Raw genomic sequence first — 12955 nt, 5'->3', positions numbered from 1 at the left:
AACAGTTATGCTAATTATTTTGTTCTCAGTGTTCTGGAAATTGGGAAGATTAAAAAAATGCCAGCTTTATGTTCTGAGGCTTCAAGTGAGATATTGCCATGATAGTCATATCTCAGTCCACTTAATCCAGTTAAAAGATAAAATATATATTTGAAGGACTTCTCCCGTTACATCCACTCTACCTACCAGGATAGCAGAGCATATTATGGGTCTCATTAATTAGGGACTGTGATATGATGTGACCATGAAAATAGGCCTTCATGATGGTGGTTCCTTCTTTATGAATATCATTTCCCCCATAAGGTTTGATTGGCTTGCACTGTGTTGCTTTTTGAAAAGACCCTAAAATGTGGTTTTGTCAGTGGGCCTGGGGATCATGAATGGAAACAGAGCCTATCAAGTGGATGATTTGACTGGGTTTGCTGCTACCATGAGATGGTGTGTGTGTGCGCGTGTGTTAATGGATTTTTATTACATGATTTTTTTAAATTTGGTAAGTCATTTGGAATCAATTAACTGCTATTATAGAAATAAAGCCTGGCCGTAAAGCAGATCCTGAAATACTTAAAACCAGCTAAAAATAATTCAAGGAGAACTCTTTTCCTCTTCCCTGATAGGATTAACCCCCAGGATACGAAAGACAAAGGTCCAGGAAAGAGGTGGTCAGCAGGTTCTGACCAGTTCTAGAGAACCGGTAGTGGAAATTTTGAGTAGTTCAGAGAACCAGCAAATACCACCTCTGGCTGAAGATTTTACAGTATCCTTCCCCTGCCACGCCCACCAAGCCACACCCACAGAACCGGTAGTAAAAAATTTAAATCCCAATATGGGTTCAGGAAAAGGATTAACCCCATTAAGGGAGGAAGACAGAACTCAGGGCAATTACTTTAACTAGAGGCACACAAATAACCCCATCAAACTGTAGGAGCTTCAAAGGAAAATCAAGTATAAAAAAAACATGGGTTTGCCTCCCCGATTTGCTTGCCAGCCAGGAATGCTAGAGCTGTGTCACAACTTTTCTTGCCTTAAAGAATCCAGCTTTCTGGCAGCTTCTGTTTCCCAGGTGGGGAACGAACTGGGAAATTTCTTCCAACATTTCTATAGAAAAATTTAAATTACAATTATTTTCTTCCCATGAAGCATACTTCTACTCAATGCAAGGGGACATTACATCTAGTATTCAACATGTACAAAGGATACCCTCAATCCAGAAGTCAAAGGGCTTGGATCTTTATTCACAGAAACTGACATATAATTTCCCTCTCCCAAGAACTGATATAATCACTTAACCGGAAAGACAATAAGGGAAAAACAAATACCCTGAAATCCATATGATTGGGAAAAAAATCTGCTGAAAGAAATCAGTTGAAACAAATCTGTAAAGTGGGTTTAAACAGGCTAGATAATACAGTGACGTTGTATTCCACCCCGTTACATGCAGAACTTCCAACCTACAACACCACGTGTGTTAGTTTAGTTTTTAGATTGTACCAAGTCACAGAAACCGGAACGAGGGAAGGGAGCGCTAATTCGGTTGAAGCCTATGTAGTCATTCGCCGTGAATTGGGAAGTCCTCTTTTAACCGATCCGAGGCTTCTTCCCGCCACAGGCAGAAGGAAACTGCCGCTTCCGGGGTTGGGTTGGTTTTTCCCCTGAGGCGCCGAGGCTGAAGGGAAACGGGAGAGAATGCCGGGCGGCAGTTTGGGGTCTGCGTTGCTGCAGGGCTGGGAGGGCGTGGGAGTCGCGGGCTAGCGGCTGAGGAGCGCCCGCCCTGTCTTCGGCCAGCTTTCGCAGACGAGGCCCGGTCATGGTTGCCCCCCGCGAGCGGTGAGTAGCGGCGGGGCGATCGAGTATCAAAAGTCGGTTTAAAATGTGATAATAAAATCAACAAAGTATTTGCTGGGCTTAGAAGGCTAGAAAGAACTGCTGACCGACTGAATGTGCAGGAACCGAGGTACATTTTTACCTGCTCCTGGTAGCAGGTATATTTGTATATTTTCTGCCTAGAACTCGAACTGAATTCACGGTCAGTGAAGTGACAGCCCCAAGAAGAGGATTTGTATGTAAATTCTAAACGGTGGATTAAGTTGCTCTTAGTTGCCAGAATAACTAATGATTAAGTTGCTCTTAGTTGCTTTGTAGGACTTAATTCTGAATAAATAGACCAGACTGGAAGTGATAGCTAATGAAGCACTTTTTCCTCATTATTAGCAATTTCGGATAGCTGTTTTTAACGTGAAAGGATTTGTTGAAACGTAGTTTTAATTCCCAATTTTGAAGTGTTTTTGTTTTGTTTTGTAAGATGAAACGATGTATCCAACTCGTTTGGTTCCTGTTTATCCAATGTGATTTGATTTGGTGCGAGGTGTTTTGGTTTGGTGTGACAGGTTAGCCGCACAGCGCATGTGGTGTAGTGGTTACATTCATTTAATCTATGAGCCCAAGTTAATGTTTAATCCAGGGTTTCAAATTAAAGTTGATTAGTCTCTACTTGAACATATCCAGGGAAAAACATTTTATGGGACAACTGATTCTATTTATCAAATTACTCTTTTTTTTTCTCTTCTTTCCCTACTGTTTGTTTGGAAGTTGTCTTAACAGATAACACATAATCAGTTGGAAGGGACCTTGTAGGTCATCTAGTCCAACCCCCTGCCCAAGTGGGAGACCCTACACCATTTCTGACAAATGGCAGTCCAATCTCTTCTTGAAGGTCTCAAGTGATGGCCTCCCACAACTTCTGAGGGCAAGCTGTTCTATTGGTTGATTATTCTCACTGACAGAAAGTTTCTCCTTGTTTCCAGGTTATATCTTTCCTTGTTCAGTTTGCATCCAATATTCCTTGTCTGGCCTACAGGCGATTTAGAAAATAGCTTGACCCCTTCCTCCCTGTGACAGCCCCTCAAATATTGGAAGACCGCTATCATGTCTCCCCTGGTCCTTCTCTTCACTAGACTAGCTATGCCCAGTTCCTGCAACTGTTCATTGTATGTTTTAGCCTCCAGTCCCCTAATCATCTTGGTTGCTCTTCTCTGTACTTTTTCTAGAGTCTCAACATCTTTTTTATAATGTGGTGACCCAAACTGGATGCAGTCCTCTAGGTGTGGTCTTACTAAGGCTTTATAGAGTGGTATTAGTACCTCACTTGATCTTGATTGTATCCCTCTGTTAATACAGTTTAGGATTGCATTAGCTTTTTTGGCTGCTGCTGCACACTGCTGGCTCATATTTAGCTGGTTGTCCACTAAGACTCCAAGATCCCTCTCACAGTTACTGCTATTGAGCCAGGTTTCACCCAGTCTATATGTGTACTTTTGGTTTTTCTTGCCTAAGTGTAGGACTTTACTTTTCTCCACATTGAATTTCATTTTGGTCCAGGGGTCGCCAACCTTTTGGATCTCAGGGACCACCAAACTCATAATTTTAGATCCTAGGGACCACTAACTGGTTCTGTGGGTGTGGCCTAATTTGTGGGTGTGGCTTGGTGGTCATGTGACTGGCTGGGCATGGCTTGTATGTAAATATTGTAAATATTTATATAAACATTGATTTTTTTATAAAAAAGAGCAACTTTTACCCAAAATCAGGCAAAGCAGGCAGGCAGATTGAGTTGCTCACAGAATCACAGATTCATTCAGAAATCTGCCATTGGCTAGCTCAGTCTGTCACATAAAATTTGCTAGCAAGCAAACTCACAAAATTAACTCACCACACACCATGCATGTAAATATTGAATTTTTTATTTAAAAAAGAGCAACTTTTACCCAAAATCAGGCAAAGCAGGCAGGCAGATTGAGTTGTTCACAGAATCATTCAGTGATCTATCTGCCATTGGCTAGCTCAGTCTCTCAAATTTGCTTGCTGTGAGTCTGCACTGAATTTGCTTGCAAGCAAACCTTCAGTCCGAAGGGAGGTTCGGCTGTATTTAAAAGCAGAGCCGAAGATCTAAAGACTAGCTAGAAAGCAAGAAATCCAACCGTTTTCTGCTTCCTAGTTAATCTAAATCTCCTGGCACAGCAGAACAGATGATGGTCGGAAAAAGGAAAAATAGAAATTCAGCATGCAAGTTTGTGAGTGGGCGGGAAGGGTTCCCACAGGCCATGTGGGTGGCGCAGCCTTGTGTTTCCACACAGCCTGGATTAATTGCTTTGGGGGTGGTGGTCTGGGAGTGAGATTTCTCTCTGGCCCACCAAAATTTTCTCATGGTCCACCAGTGGGCTGTGGCCCACCAGTTGGTGACTGCTATTCTAGTCTGTCAAGATCCATCTCGATCTTGAGCCTATCTTCTTGGGTATTAGCTATTCCTGCCAGCTTAGTATCATCTGCAAATTTTGCTAAGTTCCCCTTCTATTCCCTCATCTAAGTCGTTAATGAAGATATTGAAGAGTACTGGGCCTAAGATGGAACCTTGTGGCACCCCACTGCTTACTTCCCACCATGTAGACTTAGACCCATTAAGGACTACTCGTTGAGTACGGTTTGCCAGCCAGTTGCGAGTACATCTAGTGGTGGTGCTATCTATTCCACTTTTTTCTAGCTTACTAAGAAGTAGGTTGGGGTCTACTTTGTCGAAAGCCTTGCTGAAATCTAAATATATTATGTCCACATTATTTTGCTGGTCTACTAATTTAGTCACTGTGTTGAAGAATGAAATAAAATTGGTTTGGCATGATCTGTTTTTAACAAACCCCTACTGACTGCTAGTTATTACTTTACTTGTTTCTAGATGTTGGCAGATCTGTAAATCATCTTTTCCAGTATCTTCCCGGGTATTGATGTTAGGCTGATTGGTCTATAGTTTCCGGGGTCTTTAAAATTATTACATTAATGCCATTCTCTGCCCTGTAATATGTAAAAGAAGGGCAGATCATTATCTTTTGTCCTTGTCTTTTAATTTAAGAAACCCTAGTACAGGGGTCTACACCCTTAAACGCTCAAAAGACCCATTTAGACCCATTTCCCACAGAAAAGAAAACACAGGGAGCCACAAAACCTGAGCAGGCGGGTCAACTTGACATCACTCATTCCCACACACTCATATGACCCTCCCAGCCATGCCTACCCAGGTTTTGTGGCTCCTGGTTTTTACTTTTAAATGGGTATCTGTGTGTGTGTGTGTGTGTGTGTGTGTGTGTGTCATTTCTTACCCTCTCTTTCTCATCTTTCTCCCTCTCATCTCTTTTTCTTTCTCCCCCCCCCTCATATGTCTCTCATCTCTCTCTCTCTCTCTCTCTCTCTCTTATGTGTTCCCTCTTGAACCATTTCCAAAAACAGGCGAGGGTTGGGTTTTTCCCCTCCTCTGATCGTTCTTCTTCTTTGGGTGTTTTTTACCATATGATTTAAATCAAGAGTAATTTCAGGTTCCCAGATAACTGAAGCTCTTTCGTCCCACTCCTGTGGCTCCCTGTCTGATGATCTTACCATTGGCTCCTCTCCTCACCCTCCCCTCTCATTCTTCACCAGTTCTGAGAAGGGAAGGGCAACGGCAGATGGAGACTTACTCCGTATTCCAGAGCAGGGGCAAAGCACCCCTCTACTTGCCTCTTCTACTGGCCCTTCTTGATACTGCGCGCACCGAGGAGACCTGCGATTTTCTGCCCTAAGACACTGGCTGGGCCGGCTGCAGCTGATGCTCCGCATCATAATGAGTTCCAGCAGGAGGAGGAGGGGATGCAGTCTCCCCCATTGTGAAGCACGCTAAATTTAAATGTGCTGCATAAGGCACTGCAAGAGCAGTGAGCAGCCATGGAGGCGGCGAGAGGAATATGGGAAGATGCATGACTTTCTCTCTGCCCCGAGACATTGGCTGGGCCAGCTGCGCCTGATGCCGCTGCTTTTGCCATCTCTATTGCTACTCGCTACTACTTGCAGTGCCTTGTGCAGCACACTTAAACTTAGCACACTTCACAATGGGGGAGACGGCATCCCCTCCTCCCCCCTCTGGAGCCCATTATGACACGGAGCATCAGTTGCAGCCGGCCCAACCAGTGTCTCGGGACAGAAAAAGGTCACACGTTTCCCCTAGCAGTAGAGGTGCCGAGGTGCACACAGCACCAACAAGGCCAGAAAAAGAGGCAAGTAGAGGGGCACTTCGCTCCCGCTCTGGAATATGGAGCGAGTCTCCATCTGCTGTCTCTCTTCTCAGAGACGGCAAAGAGTGGGAGGGTGAGCAGCGGGGCTAGCCAGTTGTGGGATCATCCAACAGGGAGCCGCAGGAGAGGGCCCAAAGAGCCAAAGGAAGCTCTAGAGCCGCATGTTGCCAACCACCACCCTAGTATTTCTCTGTTCTCACAGCTTAACCTGCTCAGTGTCAGCTTTGGAATCCTTATTCATCGCTGCCACATAGCTTGAGAAAGTGGGAGGGGGTGATTTTAATTGAGTAGCTCTTAGTAGACAAAATAAATTCTTTTGTTAGTTCAAGGTAAAAGAGTATGGTGCAGGAAGAAACAGAACTTACTTTGGGATTGGTTCATGTGATGTGATGATGAGTAAAAAGGGGATGGTTTATAGGTTGGGACATTATGGGAAGTCCAGGAAATTTTTAGTTTTTAAATTCCGTAGATGTGCCAGGTGCTATTCTAATAAAAGTACTTTTGAGATTATGCTTGTATCAGAGTTACTGTTCGGAATGGAGGTTACCTGGAACACTGACACTCAGCTTCTTTCATCTATATTAATATAGGATTCAGATCAGTGGTGGTATTCAGCCAGTTCGGATCAGTTCAGGCGAACTGGTAGTGAGAGTTAGATATGTACGTATATTGTAATATAAGCTGCCCAGTCGCCGCTTGCTCGCTTGCACTGCCCGCCCAATGCTGTCCCCGCCCAGTCACTCCTCCCCACCTATGCGACACGCTGGCTCCTCGTGGCTTGCCTTTCTAACCTGCCTTCCCAAATGGTACCTGTGTCCCAACTGAGCAGCACTGATCTGCCTGTTCACAGGTAAGCCTGTGAGTCGCACTAGCCCCTGTGCCACCAACCTCGGACCTTGCCGGGCCTCCCCCACTGTCCTGGACACTGTCCCTGGAGAGTTCCCCTCTCTGTCCCCGAACCTTGACAGGCCTCCCCCATCGTCCCCTTACCTTGCCAGCCCCTCTACCGGCCCCAGACCTTTCCTGGCCTCCCCTACTGTCTTTGGATCTTCCTGCTCCTCACCACCATCCCCGGAGCTTGCTGAGGGGTCCCCTACTGTCCCCAGGCTCGGCTGACTGGCTTCCCCACCAGCATGGCCCCATCCCACTGGCGGCGCTGGTTGGAACCTAGCTAGCTGCCCCCACCACCATCTCCGGGCTCGGCTGGCTGGCTAAACTACCACAGTCCTCTCCCAGCTCTCCCTACCATGTGGTGGCTGTGGTGCTCCGACCGGGCGGGCGGGGGCCTTCCTGCCTCCTGTAGCAGCACTGTTACTGCAGCACCTCCACTGTCTCCGCTGCCGCCTGCTTCCTTTAGTTTTGTCCCCTGGGAGAAGCGAGTGGTGGTGGAGGTGCTCTGAGTGGGCGGGTGGGTGGATGTCCCAGGGCTGCTCGCTTTCTTCATTCTCCCACTGCCCTCTGCTCTGGAGCTTGCCAGATCAGTTTGTCCCAGACCAGGTATGTATGAGAGAGAGAGAGAGAGAGAGAGAGAGAGAGAGAGAGAGAGAGAGAGAGAGAGAAAGAAAGAAAGAAAGAAAGAAAGAAAGAAAGAAAGAAAGAAAGAAAGAAAGAAATTTTAACCAATGTCTCTGTGTCTTTTAAATAGGTTTATACCTTTAATTCTTGTATGTTTTTCCTGTACCTCTATATTTTGTTTCTGTCTTTTGTAGCTTCTTTTCCTTTCCCTCTTGCCTCTCTTCTTCTCCCTCCCCTTTTTATTCCCTTTCCTATCTGATTCTCCCTTCTGTGATCCTCCCTTCTGCTTCTTCCTGATATTATGATTACTTTTCAAATTACTTTTGCTTCTCTCCTTGTTCAGTTTCCATCCATTGCTTCTTGTTTGCCTTCTGGTGCTTTGGAAAATGCAGCCCCTTAAAAGCCTGTTGCCTGTCACACTCTTGGGCAAAGCATGTCAGCCATTTCCTCCTTTCAGTGGGCCATGAAAGTACATCTATAGTATGTAGATAATAAAGTCAAAAAAGGGTGAACAACATTTTTACAGAACTATAGATAGGTTGAGGCTGGTGTGTCAAGGAATGGCTGGGAGGGGAGGGGCCAGGCGAGGCACCCCTTGATGTGAGTGACATTGCTTTGGCCATGCCCACCCAGTCACACGACCAAGCCACACCCACCAAGCAAGCCACGCCCACAGAATCAGTAGTAAAAAAATTTGAATCCCACCACTGATTCAGATCTTATTTCTTTGATCATTTTGGTTTCTGGCTTGGAATTGTATTTCAGTTTCTCTGAATCTTTTTTAAAATGTAATGACCAGGACTAATTTACTTATTAAACATATTTATATAAACACTTATTTACTGAAAAAAAACTCTGACCAGCACTAAGTTCTTTATCATGTGGTAAAGTTCTTAAATTGCATCTCACCAAAGTAGAAAAATTGATAATTATTTCCTGTGGCTTGAATAACCTGGTTTAATTATGCATAAGGAACCTCTTTGGATAATTTTGAGCATTCAATACAACATTCAGTCCAAATCTCAGGAAACAGTTATTGTACAGATAACAGAGTTCCTCTAAGTCTGCCTCTATAGGGAATGACCAAGTATTAAAATAAAAATAGGAAAGTGGTCTCAGAAGGATATCATCAGGGATGGGATCCAACCGGTGTAACTATCGGTTCTGTTGCTCTGCGTCACGCGCGCAAGTCGCGCAAGTTGCGTGAGTGCAATTTAGGACCTGCTGAGCTGCCTGGACAGCTAAGCAGCGCTGTGTGCAAGTGCACAGCGGTTGGAAAAGCCCTTTTTTTCCTGCTTTTTCAACCACAGCTGTGTTGCACAAAGCAGCTGCGGTTGAAAAAGCAGGAAAAAAAGGTCAGGTAAGAGGGCGGGCGAGTGGGCCAAAACAGCAGCAGACATAGAACCGGTTCTATGTATGCTCTCTGTCTGCTGTTCTTCAGAACTACCAGTTCTACAGAGGTGGACAGAACCGGTAGAATCCCACTCCTGGATATCATACCCAATAATGTGTATATTAACTTGTGTTTTCCTTTTCTCAGACTTACAAAAGCAATTTGTTGTAATGCACGAAGCAAAAATACTTTATCAGCCTTTCCCTGATTTGATATTACTGTTCTTCTTATAGTGTTCTGTTTTTATTTTGGGATGGGCTGTTTAGATATGTATGTATATTGTAATATAAGCTGCCAAGATTATATTTTATTATTGCAGCATAAAATTATGATTAATAAATACATAAAAGATAAAATAGTGAAAATAATGAATTCAATTGGTTCACATCCTAGTCCTACTAGTAATTTATTACATGGCTTACGCTAAATCTTATTATACATTTTCCCCAATAGTTTGTGGAATTTTTAAAATTACACATTCTAATTTTTAATTTGAAATGTACAGTTTTATATTTTATTTTATTTTAGCTTTGGACTCTTGGTCTTGTTTCTTTGGGTTTGGAGATCTGGTAAGTTATTATGTTAGATTTATTCAACTATAAAGCAAGTTTTTAAGTACTGTATGTGTTAATAGAAAAGATCACAGCTATTTTGACTTCAGGGCAAATTATACAAAGGCAAGGAACTTTTAATTTGGTTGCCTGTATTATTCTAAATATAGTTGAACTATTAAATTAACTTTTCCTTTACTGTTAAATATTTTTCAATAAAATACTGATATTCTCAAGAATTTTTTCCTTAAATAGTTTTAATATACATATTAAGCTTAGTTGCTGTGGTAATGACAGAACAAAGACCAGGTATTGGATGGAATTGTATTTCCATTAGAGTCAATTGAAATTACATCAGTTGAAAGATTGTTGATAGAACAGTTATGATAAAGAGCAACAGAGACCAACAGGGAAGGTTCTTATTAAGAATTCAATCAAGTCCATTCTTCCTTTAAATTTGCCGTTATGTTTTCCTCAGTTGTATATGTTTTCTGTTGATATTTTAAACTATTAGCTGCCCAAATTCACTGCTGCAAGACAGATGGCCATATAAGCAAATCAATTAAATAGTAGGTTTTTCAGTATGAACTGTAAATACTGACTAAAGATAATGCACAGAAATGCATTGTCACATCCATTCCTTACAGTCAGTTGTATAACAGATTGTACATAAATATGCAGTACAAATAAAGTTTCAGTACAAATTTAAATACAGCAGAGTCCAGTGACCTTTATTTTATTTTATTATTTAGTTAATTTCTATAGCAGTCCATCTCAACAAATGTCTCTGGGTGATGGACCTCATAAAAACATAAAACAATACAGAATAAATATGTATGATCATCAAGTAAAACTGTTGCACTTAACACACTTGAGGCCCCACACAGGACCCCAGGCATGCTGGATCATCACAGCCTTATGAAAGGCCAACAGGGCTGGCATCAGTCTAATCTCTGAAGCGCAGGAGCAGGAGAAGGCACTTCTTTTATCCCCACCAGCTATTGGCTCATTGGACCCATAACATGACCAACCTGCCAGACTGAATTGGATGAGAGAAGGTTCCTTAGGTCAGCGTTCCCCAACCTTTGTGACCTGGCTGTGGGGGAGAAAGAACTGGGCCAAGCGGTGTGTTAGCACACGCATGCAGCTGAACTCATGTAAGCGCTGGGCTGGCGCACAAATGCATGCACGCCATGTGTGTGCACACCAGCCTGCCACTCACGCAATTTGATCTGCATGCATGCACGCATGCTGGCCTGTCTCTTGCACGGCCCCGTCCAAATAGGCCACTGCCTGGTGGTGGGCCATGGCCTAGGGGTTGGGTCCTCTGCCCTAGGTAACCCAGTCCCAAGCATGAAGAACACCAGCAGCCAATGCAGCTCATCTGTTGAATATAGTTGAAGCCCCATGTACTTCTGAAGAATAAATAAGAATTTCAGGAGTGAAGAGAATGGAACACAAAGCTGAATCTGGAACAGTGACTTCAGTTTTAACTTTGTGAAAATGGAAAGTAGATTATATGATGCAATGCATTTTTTGTGTCTTTTTTCTCTTTATAGCTGAAACAGAAGTGATTGGCATAATAGGAAGCAGTATTGAATTGCAGTGCTCTTATCCGGAAGCAGAATCCTTAAACTACAGTAGGAATCGAATATTATGGCAAATAAAAGACAGGTTTTCATGCTTTGTAGCTGGCTATTTTCCTAATGAAAATATGGAAAAGTACCAGTGTCAAGAATTCAAACAACGAACTCTATTAAATGAGCCAAAACAAGGCAGTGCTTCTTTGCAGTTATCAAACATCAGGATAGCAGATGAATTTATCTATCAGTGCATAATACAGAAAAATATAAATGGACAGTTTAAACTCATTCATAATGAATCCATATCACTCAAAGTGGCAGGTAAGGATTTGTTCTGAGCAAATACGGTACTTATGAATTATTGTTTTGATGGCCAGATACTTTATTATGATAGGGTTGAAATTAGCCTCAGAGATCATTTTTCCTCAGCTTGCCAGTCCATAAAAAGAATTGGATAGATGGTATGAAATTTCTCATGCACATTTTGAGGTTTAGATCTATAAATTAGGGAAGATTTAAAAGGGGCAGATCTGTTAAGCAGAAAATATTATTGGTTGTTTTTATCTTGGTGCCAGATAAATCAAGCAGCATAGACTGAAGCTGCTGGAAGAAAGCAGGTACAAAGCTGGAGAGACAATTTTTAAAAGAAGAAGGAATGTGAGATGGAAAACCCAGAAAAATCCAAAAGGGAGATCTACAAAACAGACTGATTGGTGAAATGATATATGTAGAGTTGAAAAGGAGGAATCAGATTTTAGTATCAAGAAGAGTGAATAGGGTGCTAGTTTTCCTAAAAGCTCATTGAAGAATTATTTTTATGTATTTCCTTCATTGACTCTGGTGTTGAAAAGACTGTGCAAGCAGAAAATAAAAGTACAATACTTCCTAAATAAAGTAATAAATTAAATTTAAACTAATTTTTATGAATAAATTAATAACACAAAGACAATTAAGTTAATTCCTGTATTAAAGCAGGAAGATAAAGTACATACTGAAACAACTGATGAACATGTAAATACATAATAGCAAAGGCTACTGTATAGTAGGAATAAGCACAAATTTATTTTAATGGTACTATAACATTAAAAAAAAACTTTACTATGAAAAAGAGTCCCATGGTGTGCGGGTTAAGCGCCTGTCTTCTTTTCAGTTTCCAGAACTATTTTGCAAAGCATTAGTATTTATCAATTAAGGAAAAACGTCCAAAAGTCTTAAATGCTAATTTAGACTGGATGGCAGTAGGTAGACATGAAGACAATTCACTTCCTCACCACATCATTTCCTCCCTCCTGGTAACTGCATGAATTGGAAACAGTTGTGCTTATGGAGAGATGCCTGTGTTTGGAAGGTATCCTGCACCTGTGGCTGCGTATAGCAGATTATTCACCCTTAGCAAAAGTTTTTTTTGTCAGTGTATCCTTTGCTGAATAATTTAATGTCTGCAATTGGATGGTATGAGGATAATGTGGACAACAATGATGCAGGCAATCTCAAATGTCCGGTTAAATTAGCTGTATAATGCCTACTGCCTTTTACTACAATTTAAACTCTTGGGCATCACATACTTAATTCCTTTTCCTCCAAACTCATAGAGGAGGAGAAGGTAGGCACTGAAAGTACGGGGATACATCTTTTAATTTTGTACTGTATGTTATATGCTTATGCTAGATGTGCCATTATGGATTATGCCTTGGAAACGAATGTGATATATCAAACCCAACTCTGTGCTGTTTGATTTGACCACAAAGAATTAAAGGGGTTAATCTGACAGACTTTCCTGTAACGTTCCAGAGAACATTTCATTCCTACCAAGATTCTGGC

The 12955-nt window shown here is 42.2% G+C and overlaps 1 protein-coding gene across 7 annotated transcripts in view; it reads left to right on the top strand.

Annotated features, from left to right (window-relative positions):
* The first annotated feature begins 1524 nt into the window (after window positions 1–1524).
* Window positions 1525–12955, top strand: part of ICOSLG (inducible T cell costimulator ligand) — a 34386-nt gene continuing 22955 nt past the window's right edge. For 5 of the 7 annotated variants that reach the window (XM_087937686.1, XM_087937681.1, XM_087937683.1 and 2 more), the window contains exons 1-3: window positions 1574–1827; window positions 9529–9569; window positions 11111–11455. In XM_087937686.1, coding sequence (XP_087793812.1) covers window positions 1808–1827; window positions 9529–9569; window positions 11111–11455 — 406 coding nt within the window. In that variant the 5' untranslated portion in view covers window positions 1574–1807. Of the gene's footprint in view, window positions 1828–9528; window positions 9570–11110; window positions 11456–12955 lie in introns of all 7 variants that reach the window. The other 2 variants (XM_087937687.1, XM_087937680.1) reach the window with 2 other exon arrangements.

The sequence above is a fragment of the Pseudonaja textilis genome, chromosome 7 (assembly GCF_049901715.1).
Source record: "Pseudonaja textilis isolate UNSWEBS1 chromosome 7, rPseTex1.2, whole genome shotgun sequence".
Lineage (NCBI taxonomy): Eukaryota > Metazoa > Chordata > Lepidosauria > Squamata > Elapidae > Pseudonaja > Pseudonaja textilis.
This window is presented reverse-complemented; position numbering and strand designations above follow the sequence as displayed.